Below are 17,697 nucleotides of genomic sequence, written 5' to 3'. Positions count from 1 at the left end.
TTACCGAAACAGTCATAAAGAGTTATGGTGTACGGGATTTCTAACAAAGATAGTATTACCGAGACAGTCATAAAGAGATAGGGTGTACGGGATTTCTTACAAAGATAATATTACCGAGACAGTCATAAAGAGATATGACGTACGGGATTTCTAACAAAGATAGTATTACCGAAACAGTCATCAAGAGATATGACGTACGGGATTTCTAACAAAGATAATATTACCGAAACAGTCATAAAGAGATATGACGTACGGGATTTCTAACAGATAATATTACCGAGACAGTCATAAAGAGATATGACGTACGGGATTTCTAACAAAGATAATATTACCGAAACAGTCATACAGAGATATGGCGTACGGGATTTCTAACAAAGATAATATTACCGAAACAGTCATAAAGAGATATGGCGTACGGGATTTCTAACAAAGATAGTATTACCGTAACGGTCATAAAGAGATATGGCGTACGGGATTTCTTACAAAGATAATATTACCGAGACAGTCATAAAGAGATATGACGTACGGGATTTCTAACAAAGATAGTATTACCGAAACAGTAATAAAGAGATATGGCGTACGGGATTTCTTACAAAGTTAATATTACCGAAACAGTCATAAAGATACGGTGTACGGGATTTCTAACAAAGATGATATTACCGAAACAGTCATAAAGAGATATGACGTACGGGATTTCTAACAAAGATAATATTACCGAAACAGTCATAAAGAGATATGACGTACGGGATTTCTTACAAAGATAGTATTACCGAAACAGTCATCAAGAGATATGACGTACGGGATTTCTTACAAAGATAGTATTACCGAGACAGTCATAAAGAGATATGACGTACGGGATTTCTTACAAAGATAGTATTACCGAAACAGTCATCAAGAGATATGGCGTACGGGATTTCTTACAAAGATAGTATTACCGAAATAGTCATAAAGAGATATGACGTACGGGATTTCTAACAAAGATAGTATTACCGAGACAGTCAAAGAGATATGACGTACGGGATTTCTTACAAAGATAACATTACCGAAACAGTCATAAAGAGATATGACGTACGGGATTTCTAACAAAGATAGTATTACCGAGACAGTCATAAAGAGATATGACGTACGGGATTTCTTACAAAGATAGTATTACCGAAACAGTCATAAAGAGATATGACGTACGGGATTTCTTACAAAGATAGTATTACCGAAACAGTCATAAAGAGATATGACGTACGGGATTTCTTACAAAGATAACATTACCGAAACAGTCATAAAGAGATATGACGTACGGGATTTCTAACAAAGATAGTATTACCGAGACAGTCATAAAGAGATAGGGTGTACGGGATTTCTTACAAAGATAATATTACCGAGACAGTCATAAAGAGATATGGTGTACGGGATTTCTTACAAAGATAATATTACCGAGACAGTCATAAAGAGTTATGGTGTACGGGATTTCTTACAAAGATAATATTACCGAGACAGTCATAAAGAGATATGGTGTACGGGATTTCTAACAAAGATAATATTACCGAGAAAGTCATAAAGAGATATGGCGTACGGGATTTCTAACAAAGACAGTATTACCGAGACAGTCATAAAGAGATATGGCGTACGGGATTTCTAACAAAGATAGTATTACCGAGACAGTCAAAGAGATATGACGTACGGGATTTCTAACAAAGATAGTATTACCGAGACAGTCATAAAGAGATATGGTGTACGGGATTTCTAACAAAGATAATATTACCGAGAAAGTCATAAAGAGATATGACGTACGGGATTTCTAACAAAGATAGTATTACCGAGACAGTCAAAGAGATATGACGTACTGGATTTCTAACACAGATAATATTACCGAAACAGTCATAAAGAGATATGACGTGTGGAATTTACTTAGACCCGAGCAATACGTTCATGGTGGCGTGGACCTGTTCGGGAATCATCTCTCAATGATGGCGAGCCAAGAATATCAAAGAAGATAGGTTTACACTTTAAGAAACAATATCATGCACTTATAACTAACCCATAAATTATAATCTTAATTCGTTTTATAAACGACTGTTATCATAAGCAAAGTTGGGGAAACTGTTGAACTCAGCATCGAAGCATTATTTTATCTGACAGAAGGACACCCCGATGACAACTGTTTTAAGCAGTATGATCCCAGTACTATTAATAATATTCATAAACAAGAGGCTAACTGCCACGTACCTCCCTGGACAGGATCTTTCGACGACAAAGCTATGATTTTTCTGACAAGCAAATTTTGACGGACAGTTGGATACAGACTTATAGTGATAGTGAAATATGACCTGTCAAAGGAAGGCATTTAAAAGCGTGAGCGGGGTACACCTGACTTTGCTCAGTTGTCAATGACGTAACACTTTAAATCATCTTATTTGTATTATGTGAATTGGCTGTTGCCTTTGATAAGATAAAGAGATTTAAGTTTTTTTACCGTATTTGACCCCTCTGACCTGTCAAATGTCAAATGTCATTGGTATGAGGGATTTAAAAAATATGCTACATGTATAGCACTTATTTATTGACAAATTATTACGCTGGTTCTTCTAGAACTTGAGAAGTTCCCCAAAGAACTTTCTATATTTGACCAGGGACATCCATGTATATAAATGTCTTCCTTCGTCACTCGTGATTCTAAGTAATTGCTTAATGTGTGTATTTGCATCCCTGACAATGTACATTAAGCAGCCTGTTACCGACAGAAATGTTTATACATTTAATTATATATAAGATGTTTTGTAATTAATCACAATCATGCCTTCGGCGAATCATTTATCGACCGAGGGGATCATCTTCACATTACTATATTGTTCGTGTCTTATCTACTCTGTAACTGTTTTATGTTCTATGCCTATATGTGATCGTTTATGATATACCTGTATCTTGATAAAGGGGCAGATTGCCTCGAAAATTCGACAATTTACTTGTCTGTACTGTCGTTTTTACTACAATGTACTTGATAGCATTTGTCTCCTCATTAATAGTTTAAAAGTAAGGTACCAATGACATTACCTTGACACACACCTTTAAGTGTGTAAACACTATGTTTGTACCTTTGACCTTTAGGGCAAAATGACCTCATTACAGTGCACTGCACAATATTGAAGGATGATATTGCACATAAATGTATACCACACGTTTAGTTTCGTCACTATATTTTAAAGTTATCGTCCAGAGAAAAAATATTCTGTGTTCAGGCCATTTTGTTAACAGAATGGCAAATGCATGGGTTTCGTTGCCATAGTAACCACAAGGAGGCATCTGATTGGTCAAAATTTAATAAGTTTGATTTCTATAAAATAAAAACCCACACAACCTTTTAGGGGACTGCGAATTCAACCGCATAAGTTTTGTTACCATAGCTACTACCTTTGCATTTCGAGACTATAGGGGGCGTATGGGGAAGTAGTGCAATGGTTTCCCATTAAAACTTATTTTATGTAAAATGACACTTTCAAACAAGTTTTCAGTTTACTATACAGCAATTCTGATTGTCTCTTATGTACCTATTGTTTGTTTTAATTAAACTGATGTTAGTGCTACATGTAAGTATACATACGTACATAAAAGCAGTATTTAAATGATCCTAGCACTTTCAACAAACATAAGAATTATGCGACGCATGATGTGTTGATTGCAAAGAAAAGACATTATTAAATGTCGGAAAAAATGTTTAAAGTAAAAATATGTGATTTCAATAATGAAGCTGATTATGAAGTGAGAGAACGAGGATGATGATGCGGCAATATTTAAAAGATTATAAGCATTTTTCAAATAAAGAAATGCAAACCGCAACCAATAACCTAAAACTAATTACTTTGGGAATAGTAGGCTACTAGTAACGGGAGAATTTCTCCTTCTGTAGGAATAGTAGGCTACTAGTAACGGGAGAATGTCTCCTTCTGTAGGAATAGTAGGCTACTAGTAACGGGAGAATTTCTCCTTCTGTAGGAAAAGTAGACTACTAGTAACGGGAGAATGTCTCCTTCTGTAGGAATAGTAGGCTACTAGTAACGATTTGGGATAATTTCTCCTTCTGTAGGAATAGTAGGCTACTAGTAACGGGAGAGTTTCTTCTTCTGTAGGAATAGTAGGCTACTAGTAACGGGAGAATTTCTCCTTCTGTAGGAATAGTAGGCTACTAGTAACGGGAGAATTTCTCCTTCTGTAGGAATAGTAGGCTACTAGTAACGGGAGAATTTCTCCTTCTGTAGGAATAGTAGGCTACTAGTAACGGGAGAGTTTCTCCTTCTGTGGGAATAGTAGGCTACTAGTAACGGGAGAATTTCTCCTTCTGTAGGAATAGTAGACTACTAGTAACGGGATAATTTCTCCTTCTGTAGGAATAGTAGGCTACTAGTAACGGGAGAATTTCTCCTTCTGTAGGAATAGTAGGCTACTAGTAACGGGAGAATTTCTCCTTCTGTAGGAATAGTAGGCTACTAGTAACGGGAGAATTTCTCCTTCTGTAGGAATAGTAGGCTACTAGTAACGGGAGAATTTCTCCTTCTGTAGGAATAGTAGACTACTAGTAACGGGAGAATTTCTCCTTCTGTAGGAATAGTAGGCTACTAGTAACGGGAGAATTTCTCCTTCTGTAGGAATAGTAGACTACTAGTAACGGGAGAGTTTCTCCTTCTGTAGGAATAGTAGGCTACTAGTAACGGGAGAATTTCTCCTTCTGTAGGAATAGTAGGCTACTAGTAACGGGAGAATTTCTCCTTCTGTAGGAATAGTAGGCTACTAGTAACGGGAGAATTTCTCCTTCTGTAGGAATAGTAGGCTACTAGTAACGGGAGAATGTCTCCTTCTGTAGGAATAGTAGGCTACTAGTAACGGGAGAATTTCTCCTTCTGTAGGAATAGTAGGCTACTAGTAACGGGAGAATTTCTCCTTCTGTAGGAATAGTAGGCTACTAGTAACGGGAGAATTTCTCCTTCTGTAGGAATAGTAGGCTACTAGTAACGGGAGAATTTCTCCTTCTGTAGGAATAGTAGGCTACTAGTAACGGGAGAATTTCTCCTTCTGTAGGAATAGTAGGCTACTAGTAACGGGAGAATTTCTCCTTCTGTAGGAATAGTAGGCTACTAGTAACGGGAGAATTTCTCCTTCTGTAGGAATAGTAGGCTACTAGTAACGGGAGAATTTCTCCTTCTGTAGGAATAGTAGGCTACTAGTAACGGGAGAATTTCTCCTTCTGTAGGAATAGTAGGCTACTAGTAACGGGAGAGTTTCTCCTTCTGTAGGAATAGTAGGCTACTAGTAACGGGAGAGTTTCTCCTTCTGTAGGAATAGTAGGCTACTAGTAACGGGAGAATTTCTCCTTCTGTAGGAATAGTAGGCTACTAGTAACGGGAGAATTTCTCCTTCTGTAGGAAAAGTAGACTACTAGTAACGGGAGAATGTCTCCTTCTGTAGGAATAGTAGGCTACTAGTAACGATTTGGGAGAATTTCTCCTTCTGTAGGAATAGTAGGCTACTAGTAACGGGAGAGTTTCTCCTTCTGTAGGAATAGTAGGCTACTAGTAACGGGAGAATTTCTCCTTCTGTAGGAATAGTAGGCTACTAGTAACGGGAGAATTTCTCCTTCTGTAGGAATAGTAGGCTACTAGTAACGGGAGAATTTCTCCTTCTGTAGGAATAGTAGGCTACTAGTAACGGGAGAATTTCTCCTTCTGTAGGAATAGTAGGCTACTAGTAACGGGAGAATTTCTCCTTCTGTAGGAATAGTAGGCTACTAGTAACGGGAGAATTTCTCCTTCTGTAGGAATAGTAGGCTACTAGTAACGGGAGAATTTCTCCTTCTGTAGGAATAGTAGGCTACTAGTAACGGGAGAATTTCTCCTTCTGTAGGAATAGTAGGCTACTAGTAACGGGAGAATTTCTCCTTCTGTAGGAATAGTAGGCTACTAGTAACGGGAGAATTTCTCCTTCTGTAGGAATAGTAGGCTACTAGTAACGGGAGAATTTCTCCTTCTGTAGGAATAGTAGGCTACTAGTAACGGGAGAATGTCTCCTTCTGTAGGAATAGTAGGCTACTAGTAACGGGAGAATTTCTCCTTCTGTAGGAATAGTAGGCTACTAGTAACGGGAGAATTTCTCCTTCTGTAGGAATAGTAGGCTACTAGTAACGGGAGAATTTCTCCTTCTGTAGGAATAGTAGGCTACTAGTAACGGGAGAGTTTCTCCTTCTGTAGGAATAGTAGGCTACTAGTAACGGGAGAATTTCTCCTTCTGTAGGAATAGTAGGCTACTAGTAACGGGAGAATTTCTCCTTCTGTAGGAATAGTAGGCTACTAGTAACGGGAGAATTTCTCCTTCTGTAGGAATAGTAGGCTACTAGTAACGGGAGAATTTCTCCTTCTGTAGGAATAGTAGGCTACTAGTAACGGGAGAATTTCTCCTTCTGTAGGAATAGTAGGCTACTAGTAACGGGAGAATTTCTCCTTCTGTAGGAATAGTAGGCTACTAGTAACGGGAGAATTTCTCCTTCTGTAGGAATAGTAGACTACTAGTAACGGGAGAATTTCTCCTTCTGTAGGAATAGTAGGCTACTAGTAACGGGATAATTTCTCCTTCTGTAGGAATAGTAGGCTACTAGTAACGGGAGAATTTCTCCTTCTGTAGGAATAGTAGGCTACTAGTAACGATTTGGGAGAATTTCTCCTTCTGTAGGAATAGTAGGCTACTAGTAACGGGAGAATTTCTCCTTCTGTAGGAATAGTAGGCTACTAGTAACGGGAGAATTTCTCCTTCTGTAGGAATAGTAGGCTACTAGTAACGGGAGAATTTCTCCTTCTGTAGGAATAGTAGGCTACTAGTAACGGGAGAATTTCTCCTTCTGTAGGAATAGTAGGCTACTAGTAACGGGAGAATGTCTCCTTCTGTAGGAATAGTAGGCTACTAGTAACGGGAGAATTTCTCCTTCTGTAGGAATAGTAGGCTACTAGTAACGGGAGAATTTCTCCTTCTGTAGGAATAGTAGGCTACTAGTAACGGGAGAATTTCTCCTTCTGTAGGAATAGTAGGCTACTAGTAACGGGAGAATTTCTCCTTCTGTAGGAATAGTAGGCTACTAGTAACGGGAGAATTTCTCCTTCTGTAGGAATAGTAGGCTACTAGTAACGGGAGAATTTCTCCTTCTGTAGGAATAGTAGGCTACTAGTAACGGGAGAATGTCTCCTTCTGTAGGAATAGTAGGCTACTAGTAACGGGAGAATTTCTCCTTCTGTAGGAATAGTAGGCTACTAGTAACGGGAGAATTTCTCCTTCTGTAGGAATAGTAGGCTACTAGTAACGGGAGAATTTCTCCTTCTGTAGGAATAGTAGGCTACTAGTAACGGGAGAATTTCTCCTTCTGTAGGAATAGTAGGCTACTAGTAACGGGAGAATTTCTCCTTCTGTAGGAATAGTAGGCTACTAGTAACGGGAGAATTTCTCCTTCTGTAGGAATAGTAGGCTACTAGTAACGGGAGAATTTCTCCTTCTGTAGGAATAGTAGGCTACTAGTAACGGGAGAATTTCTCCTTCTGTAGGAATAGTAGGCTACTAGTAACGGGAGAATTTCTCCTTCTGTAGGAATAGTAGGCTACTAGTAACGGGAGAATGTCTCCTTCTGTAGGAATAGTAGGCTACTAGTAACGGGAGAATTTCTCCTTCTGTAGGAATAGTAGGACTACTAGTAACGGGAGAATTTCTCCTTCTGTAGGAATAGTAGGCTACTAGTAACGGGAGAATTTCTCCTTCTGTAGGAATAGTAGGCTACTAGTAACGGGAGAATTTCTCCTTCTGTAGGAATAGTAGGCTACTAGTAACGGGAGAATTTCTCCTTCTGTAGGAATAGTAGGCTACTAGTAACGGGAGAATGTCTCCTTCTGTAGGAATAGTAGGCTACTAGTAACGGGAGAATTTCTCCTTCTGTAGGAATAGTAGGCTACTAGTAACGGGAGAATTTCTCCTTCTGTAGGAATAGTAGGCTACTAGTAACGGGAGAATTTCTCCTTCTGTAGGAATAGTAGGCTACTAGTAACGGGAGAATTTCTCCTTCTGTAGGAATAGTAGGCTACTAGTAACGGGAGAATTTCTCCTTCTGTAGGAATAGTAGGCTACTAGTAACGGGAGAATTTCTCCTTCTGTAGGAATAGTAGGCTACTAGTAACGGGAGAATGTCTCCTTCTGTAGGAATAGTAGGCTACTAGTAACGGGAGAATTTCTCCTTCTGTAGGAATAGTAGGCTACTAGTAACGGGAGAATTTCTCCTTCTGTAGGAATAGTAGGCTACTAGTAACGGGAGAATGTCTCCTTCTGTAGGAATAGTAGGCTACTAGTAACGGGAGAATGTCTCCTTCTGTAGGAATAGTAGGCTACTAGTAACGGGAGAATGTCTCATTCTGTAGGAATAGTAGGCTACTAGTAACGGGAGAATTTCTCCTTCTGTAGGAATAGTAGGCTACTAGTAACGGGAGAATTTCTCCTTCTGTAGGAATAGTAGGCTACTAGTAACGGGAGAATGTTTCCTTCTGTAGGAATAGTAGGCTACTAGTAACGAGGAGAATGTCTCCTTCTGTAGGAATAGTAGGCTACTAGTAACGGGAGAATTTCTCCTTCTGTAGGAATAGTAGGCTACTAGTAACGGGAGAATTTCTCCTTCTGTAGGAATAGTAGGCTACTAGTAACGATTTGGGAGAATTTCTCCTTCTGTAGGAATAGTAGGCTACTATAAACGGGAGAATTTCTCCTTCTGTAGGAATAGTAGACTACTAGTAACGGGAGAATTTCTCCTTCTGTAGGAATAGTAGGCTACTAGTAACGGGAGAATTTCTCCTTCTGTAGGAATAGTAGACTACTAGTAACGGGAGAATCTCTCCTTCTGTAGGAATAGTAGGCTACTAGTAACGGGAGAATTTCTCCTTCTGTAGGAATAGTAGGCTACTAGTAACGGGAGAATTTCTCCTTCTGTAGGAATAGTAGGCTACTAGTAACGTGATAATTTCTCCTTCTGTAGGAATAGTAGGCTACTAGTAACGGGAGAATTTCTCCTTCTGTAGGAATAGTAGGCTACTAGTAACGGGAGAATTTCTCCTTCTGTAGGAATAGTAGGCTACTAGTAACGGGAGAATGTCTCATTCTGTAGGAATAGTAGGCTACTAGTAACGGGAGAATTTCTCCTTCTGTAGGAATAGTAGACTACTAGTAACGGGAGAATTTCTCCTTCTGTAGGAATAGTAGACTACTAGTAACGGGAGAATTTCTCCTTCTGTAGGAATAGTGGGCTACTAGTAACGGGAGAATTTCTCCTTCTGTAGGAATAGTAGGCTACTAGTAACGGGAGAATTTCTCCTTCTGTAGGAATAGTAGGCTACTAGTAACGGGAGAATTTCTCCTTCTGTAGGAATAGTAGACTACTAGTAACGGGAGAATTTCTCCTTCTGTAGGAATAGTAGGCTACTAGTAACGGGAGAATTTCTCCTTCTGTAGGAATAGTAGGCTACTAGTAACGGGAGAATTTCTCCTTCTGTAGGAATAGTAGGCTACTAGTAACGGGAGAATTTCTCCTTCTGTAGGAATAGTAGGCTACTAGTAACGGGAGAATTTCTCCTTCTGTAGGAATAGTAGGCTACTAGTAACGGGAGAATTTCTCCTTCTGTAGGAATAGTAGGCTACTAGTAACGGGAGAATTTCTCCTTCTGTAGGAATAGTAGGCTACTAGTAACGGGAGAATTTCTCCTTCTGTAGGAATAGTAGGCTACTAGTAACGGGAGAATTTCTCCTTCTGTAGGAATAGTAGGCTACTAGTAACGGGAGAATGTCTCCTTCTGTAGGAATAGTAGGCTACTAGTAACGGGAGAATGTCTCCTTCTGTAGGAATAGTAGGCTACTAGTAACGGGAGAATGTCTCCTTCTGTAGGAATAGTAGGCTACTAGTAACGGGAGAATGTCTCCTTCTGTAGGAATAGTAGACTACTAGTAACGGGAGAATTTCTCCTTCTGTAGGAATAGTAGGCTACTAGTAACGGGAGAGTTTCTCCTTCTGTAGGAATAGTAGGCTACTAGTAACGGGAGAATGTCTCCTTCTGTAGGAATAGTAGGCTACTAGTAACGGGAGAATTTCTCCTTCTGTAGGAATAGTAGGCTACTAGTAACGGGAGAATTTCTCCTTCTGTAGGAATAGTAGGCTACTAGTAACGATTTGGGAGAATTTCTCCTTCTGTAGGAATAGTAGGCTACTATAAACGGGAGAATTTCTCCTTCTGTAGGAATAGTAGACTACTAGTAACGGGAGAATTTCTCCTTCTGTAGGAATAGTAGGCTACTAGTAACGGGAGAATTTCTCCTTCTGTAGGAATAGTAGACTACTAGTAACGGGAGAATCTCTCCTTCTGTAGGAATAGTAGGCTACTAGTAACGGGAGAATTTCTCCTTCTGTAGGAATAGTAGGCTACTAGTAACGGGAGAATTTCTCCTTCTGTAGGAATAGTAGGCTACTAGTAACGGGAGAATTTCTCCTTCTGTAGGAATAGTAGGCTACTAGTAACGGGAGAATTTCTCCTTCTGTAGGAATAGTAGGCTACTAGTAACGGGAGAATTTCTCCTTCTGTAGGAATAGTAGGCTACTAGTAACGATTTGGGAGAATTTCTCCTTCTGTATGTATACACATGTAATCGAGTATTGCTTTCTGAATCGGCGAAGAGTTTGCAAAGTCTTCTGAACAGTTAATCAAATACTTACTCATATAAACGTATTGTAATAACTGTAACGTCCGCTCTCCATAAATACGGGACGTGAAAGTTCTTTTTGGGATGGTTGTGGTGCGATAAACATAATTCAACACAGGATATAAAGTTTACTGATATGTATTAATCCACAGGAAAATCCCGAAGGTACAATATAATCCAATGAAGTTTCATCCATCTTCCACACTATCGCCGGCGCATTTCACACTTAACAGTTCACACACATTTAAACAAAACTAAGTCTACATATTTACATCCTAAATATGTACATCCAAACGGCACTAAGTCCGTTTAGACTTTACCCCGAAATATGGGCGTCTCTAAACCCCTATACGTCATTTCTAATTAAAGCCCTAGGCACTGACCACTGGTCCCACGGACCGTGTGCTACCTAATAATGACTGACTTTGAGGTGCTACCGTTTGGTTATATTTTACCTTGATATAGAACCTAGAACGGGTTAATTAACTACTGATCTAAGGGAAGCAACTCGAATAGATTTGGCTGACTATAGCGTATAGCTTTAACTATTCTAGGTAACTTTGAACACATAACGTATAAAACTTGTCTATTTCCTAGTTCACTACATAACCTAATATTATGGTATATGTATTGTAATAACCTAGTTTTATGTTATATGTATAGTAATAACCTAATATTATGGTATATGTATTGTAATAACCTAATATTATGTTATATGTATTGTAATAACCTAATATTACGGTATATGTATTGTAATAACCTAATATTATGTTATATGTATTGTAATAACCTAATATTACGGTATATAATTCATTCATTGAGTCGTTGATGAGATGTACAGGGGTCGGTCAGAGTCTGTGTGTGGCGTAAACATTCACAGGGACCGTAATTAGTATCACCGCCCAGAGTTATCGTTCCTGATCCAAAATTAGACAAGGGGATTTCCGAGCACGTACGAACATGGCCAGAAGGTGAGTCCAACATGTTGAATCATTTGCACTAGGTGTATGGAATATTCTCGATTTCAAGTGTAAGCTATGTTAAAGCGATTTTATGAAATACTTCTTTATATTGTTCTAAAGTTAATTAGGTGTACAATATGCAGACGCATGTGTTCACATGAACGACATACTCCAGTGAGTTATGTACATGTGCAGCTGTTGTACTCACTAACTCAGGGGTCCTCCTAAAGACATGAATGGACCTGAAAGGACCTGAATATGGACCTGAATGGGTTTTAAAGGTGTCACATAATAAATGACAAAGATTTTTTTAAACATGTGCCTTCAGATTAATAAAATATACTTGTTACCTAGACTATATACTTTACAGTAGGTCTAATGGGGGAAAATGCCATTACAGTATGTACCTGGAAAATAGACCTGCCGATTTGTCGAATAGTCTCATACAATGAAATAAACCTTACATTTTGATAACAGTACTAATTTGAATAGGCTACACTGGTCTGTTATTTTGAAAATATATCAAAACACTCGAACCACAGACATTTGTAACAACAACTGGATATGCTCAATCTAGTATATTGTCTTTTAATTCTGGTTGTTAATGAACTCGGCAATTAATATTTCCATTCAATATTAAATATTTTCATTCAAAGTATAAACCCCCACAGATATTCACTATAATAACTATATGGCTATATCTTAGCATCGTCCCAAATGGGGTCGTTGCAACCACACGTAAACATACCTAATTTTACCCACATTTTATATCCTTTCGGAACGCCTCGGATGTATTCCATATCATTCTATAGATGTTTGAAGAGAAGCAACTCATCCGTTCTTAAGAATTAAAATCGCAACAGTACGAGTATTGACGAAATGAAACTCGCGTGTACCTTATTGGTTTTTAAGGATCATTGAAATGTTCACTAAAATCGTAAATATGTACAGAAATTCGTGATGATTTAAAGAAACATTGGGTAGAACATAGGCTACATAAATGACGATATTTTTAGTGGGACAATGGTCGGAGTAGTATATATAGAGCGCCGATCTTTCTATACTACACTATAATTATTAATTTCTCAACGTTCATTCCTTTTACTTTACACTCTGAAAGGGTTTTCTTTGGGGATATAGACAAGAAAAAAAGGGGCAAGGAATAATTTTCTGGGGAAACTTAAAGAAATGACGATATTTTTAGTGGGACAATTGTCGGAGTAGTATATATATAGAGCGCCGATCTTTCTATACAACAATATACTTATTAATTTGGTTTACACCTGTATTTACTATTTTAATTCTACGCTTAGTTTACAGATGATAAGTCATTAAATGATTGCAATTACTTATTAATATCGTTAATAATGACAAAATAATGTGTGTGCGAGTTTCATTGCGTCAGTCAGTTGGACTATCAAAGCAATTCATATTAGAACGGAGGAGTTATTCCCCTTCAAACATTCATAAAATCCCGTGTAAAATTCCCGAGGTGTTCCGAAAGGAAAAAAAAATTGCAGTATTGTGTTTTTTTCAACGTCTGATTGGAATCGTCCCAAATGGGACGATGCTAAGATATAGATCCGGGCACATCAAGGATGTTGATTAAAAATAACTAATATAATAAAGTTTGAAGGCACACGTACGATGCATATGCTAGCAATACATTTGGCTGCAAGAGCAGATAATACTGAAACATAAATAAAAAGATGCTGAAAATGTAAATAAAACATGACGGTAATGTAAATAAAACATGACGATAATGTAAATAAAACATGACGGTAATGTAAATAAAACTTGATGATAATGTAAATAAATGATAAATAAAACATGACTGTAATAATATAAATAAAAAGATGATGAAAATGTAAATAAAACATGATGATAATGTAATAAAACCTGATGATAATATAAATAAAACATGGTGATAATGTAAATAAAACATGGTGATAATGTAAATAAAACATAATGAAAATGTAAATAAAAGTTAGTTATAATGTAAATAAAAAATGATGATAATGTAAATAAAACTTGGTGATAATGTAAATAAAACATAATAAAAATGTAAATAATACATGATGATAATGTAAATAAAACATAATGAAAATGTAAATAAAACATGATGATGATTTAAATAAGACATGATGATTATGTAAATAAAGCATGACAATAACATAAATAAGCAGACGATGAAAATAAAACATGATGATAATATTCATAAAATATGATGATTCCAATAAAAGAGGATGATATAATGTTTCAAACACAGGAGTGATGTAAATACAGTGGTATGATAATGTAGCGAATCAAACTTCGAGAGTTCGATAGATTCAAATCTCTTCATCGTAAGATGGCTCCGTCATCTGGTTCCTATTTAATACTACCTGAATTTCAACAGAAAGTGCAAATCTGCTTTCATTTTGTTATCATATATTATGTTCATGTATAAATGTGTCATTCGACCACGCGGAAAGAAATGTCCAGGCACCTAATTTGTTCAGCGTTCTAAATGATGCTGTGGTTGCAGCTTTCTTATACAGAAGATACACTGTCATCTTTTTATTAAGGATTGTCGTATTTTCTCTGCGAAAATCATAAAATATTTCAGTAAATGTTTATTATATTGATTACGTGTGAGTTTAAGTATTTCATGAAAATATGTGTAACTTAATACAAAATCAGAAATTGAGTTTAGTATACATTCTTTGTTATCTACTTTTGTCAACTTTTAATATAATATAGGAACAAACTCTTCTCATTTCAGGTAGAAACAATGATGAATCCAAAAGACCCTAGTGAAATTCAGAATAAATCTCTGATTTTGTCAAGGTATTTCGACCAGAGAGTTGGTTCAGAGGAGGTCTTTGCCTTCACGACGAAAGCCCATATATTGCGTGAATGTGTACATAATGCTAGCGCTGACAACTTCAGTGTATTACATGCTGGAAGTGTATTCGCGGGAAACAGTGCGAGTGTGGCAGATAATGATATACTGTTAATAGACAATCTGGTTGAGGTTTTATTGCCAGAACAACTTGTTTCTGAGGAGATCAAACATAAGACTGTCCTGTATATGAAGGAGTCTGATTGTCCACCTGGGTATAGACTGTTACAGCTTTGTCAACTTGGAAGGAAGTGTAGTCGCTGGTTGAATGATTCACTTGTTACTGTTGGAGACGCAGTGTTTGTAAGCAATGAAAACTGTAAAAAGGTTTCCATGGAAACAATGGGAGCTGTTTCAAAACCATTGTTGTCAAGTGGCTCTTTGGATATCATATTTTCTCTGAAGTGCAATAGCTGGCCTAAAGAAGCCTATGAATTTACAACACGTACACGCCTGTTTGCATGGCCTTCTCAACTAATGGTTGACAAAATTATACACGATGGTTGTGAACTTATCCCAGTTGGAGACCAATATTCAAGGGATAATTCTTTACAGTGGAAGATATCATTTGCAGCAGCAGAAAGGCAGATAGTTTATTCTCTCAACCACGTTCAACGGAAAGTCTTCATTCTTCTTAAACATCTCTTACAAGAAATCGAGCGGACATTGAATGATAATGGTGTTTGTAATGATATGCTGAACTCATATGTCATGAAAACTGCCTTATTTGTTGCAGGTGAAAACTCTCACCAAAACTTTTGGCAAGAGCAAAACTTATTCTTTTGTTTTTGGTTTTGCTACAACATAGTGCTGTCGTGGGTCAAGTCAGGTTACTGTCCAAACTTCTTCATTCCAACCAAAAACATTTTCAATAGACCTATCCATGTGCAAAACCAACAGAAATTATTTCATATTCTGAATGATTTTCACCAGAGAAAATGGATGAGCCTGTCTGTTGTGAAATTCTTCGGGCCATCAGTCTTAGAGCAGCTGTCAAATGAAAGAGTACAGAGTGTGTTGACTTCTCCTGAAACAACAGAAAACATTGAGTGGCGGCGTGATGTAGGTGTAATGGAATGTTTGAAAATGGATATTACAGCAAATAAAACTTCAAGAGCAGGGATGCAGGCTTGTAAAGCGGCAGATTTACTTCTAAGGACGGAGTCTGATAGTGATGAAATGATTGCCTACTACAAGACATGCGTTACTCTGTCAAATATGGCCTTGATTGTTTACACAGACCGCACACTGGCCACTGACAACAAGGCCAGATACAAAAGTCTTAAAAAATGCAAGCACTTGCTTTTGCCAAGAGCTTCTATTGGCACAAGTCTTTTATATCTGGCAACGTTTCACTTCCATTTGGGAACCTACTGGAAAGCACTAGATATTTGTAGACAAGTGATATCAAATGGTTATTTCGATACTTCCCCTATGAACACAAGGCAATCAAGACGATACATAGATGAATTTTGCAATAAAGGATACACTTTGTACCACAAACTGAAGACCGGGTACACACCAGCTCTTCAATTACAAGAACTTCTTTCTCTTCCTCATCTACAGCCAGAGATTTCAAAATGCCCTGTTGGGATGCATATACCACCACTACCTTATGCAGCGTTTCTGTCCTTCTTGTGCTGCCATGAGCTCGGAGACATCAAAGGACGTGATGGAGCTCTACGTGAAATGATAGTGGTAAAGTATGATGCGCAGCAAGGAGGACACAGACACTGGATAGTGCACACACTCCTTGGCATATGTTATCAAACTATAGGAGACACCCGCAGGGCCGTCAGGGCATATATGGACTCGCACGATTCACCAGCAGCATTGCAAGAGTTTAATCCCGCTAGGGAGAGAATAGATGCACTGCGTAGTTCTGATATTGGATAGATTAAACCTCCGTTCACATATTATCCAAATATGAAAAAACAAGAAAGGAAACAATTAACTGTTTTCATAATGATTGGCCTGGTAAACGGTCGTTTGGAACAGAAGTGTGTAATCGACAAAAACGATGGATGCATAATCTTGTCAGTAGTTAAATATATATAATATATACACTGATATCTGATGGACATTTGTCAGTAGTTATATATTACATTACACACTACACTAATACCAGATAGACATTTGCCAGTAGTTATACATAAACGCTACACTAATACCAGATAGACATTTATCAGCAGTTATATATTACACTACACTGATACCAGATAGACATTTATCAGTAGTTACACTACATATGATACCAGATAGACATTTATCAGTAGTTATATATTACACTACACTTATACCAGATAGACATTTATCAGTAGTTATATATAACACTACACTGATACCAGATAGACATTTATCAGTAGTTATATATTACACTACATATGATACCAGATAGACATTTATCAGTAGTTATATATTACACTACACTGATACCAGATAGACATTTATCAGTAGTTATATATTACACTACACTAATACCAGATATACATTTATCAGTAGTTATATATTACACTATACTAATACCAGATATACGTTTGTCAGTAGTTATATATTACACTACACTAATACCAGATAGACATTTGTCAGCAGTTATATATTACACTACATATGATACCAGATAGACATTTATCAGTAGTTATATATTACACTACACTGATACCAGATAGACATTTATCAGCAGTTATATATTACACTGCACTGATACCAGATAGACATTTGTCAGTAGTTATATATTACACTACACTGATACCAGATAGACGTTTGTCAGTAGTTATATATTACACTACACTGATACCAGATAGACATTTGTCAGCGGTTATATATTACACTACATATGATACCAGATAGACATTTGTCAGCAGTTATATATTACACTACACTGATACCAGATAGACATTTATCAGTAGTTATATATTACACTACACTTATACCATATAGACATTTATCAGTAGTTATATATAACACTACACTGATACCAGATAGACATTTATCAGTAGTTATATATTACACTACACTGATACCAGATAGACATTTGTCAGCAGTTATATATTACACTACATATGATACCAGATAGACATTTGTCAGCAGTTATATATTACA

At 37.3% G+C, this 17,697-nt stretch overlaps 1 protein-coding gene across 1 annotated transcript; it reads left to right on the top strand.

Moving 5' to 3' along the window:
* Positions 1 to 11,688: 11,688 nt before the first annotated feature.
* Positions 11,689 to 16,673, top strand: LOC117331265. Its single transcript, XM_033889864.1, has 2 exons — positions 11,689 to 11,720; positions 14,476 to 16,673. The coding sequence occupies exon 2, from the start codon at positions 14,485 to 14,487 to the stop codon at positions 16,489 to 16,491; it is 2,007 nt and encodes a 668-aa protein (XP_033745755.1). The 5' UTR covers positions 11,689 to 11,720; positions 14,476 to 14,484; the 3' UTR covers positions 16,492 to 16,673.
* The last annotated feature ends 1,024 nt before the right edge of the window (positions 16,674 to 17,697 follow it).

This window comes from Pecten maximus, chromosome 7 (genome assembly GCF_902652985.1).
Source record: "Pecten maximus chromosome 7, xPecMax1.1, whole genome shotgun sequence".
NCBI classification, from domain to species: domain Eukaryota; kingdom Metazoa; phylum Mollusca; class Bivalvia; order Pectinida; family Pectinidae; genus Pecten; species Pecten maximus.
Note: the sequence above shows the minus strand (reverse complement) of the source record. Positions and strands in the feature narration are given on the sequence as shown.

What these genes read in the sequence shown, in the direction of transcription:
- LOC117331265 (XM_033889864.1), top strand. Translation starts at nt 14,485, where the DNA reads ATGATGAATCCAAAAGACCCTAGTGAAATTCAGAATAAATCTCTGATT.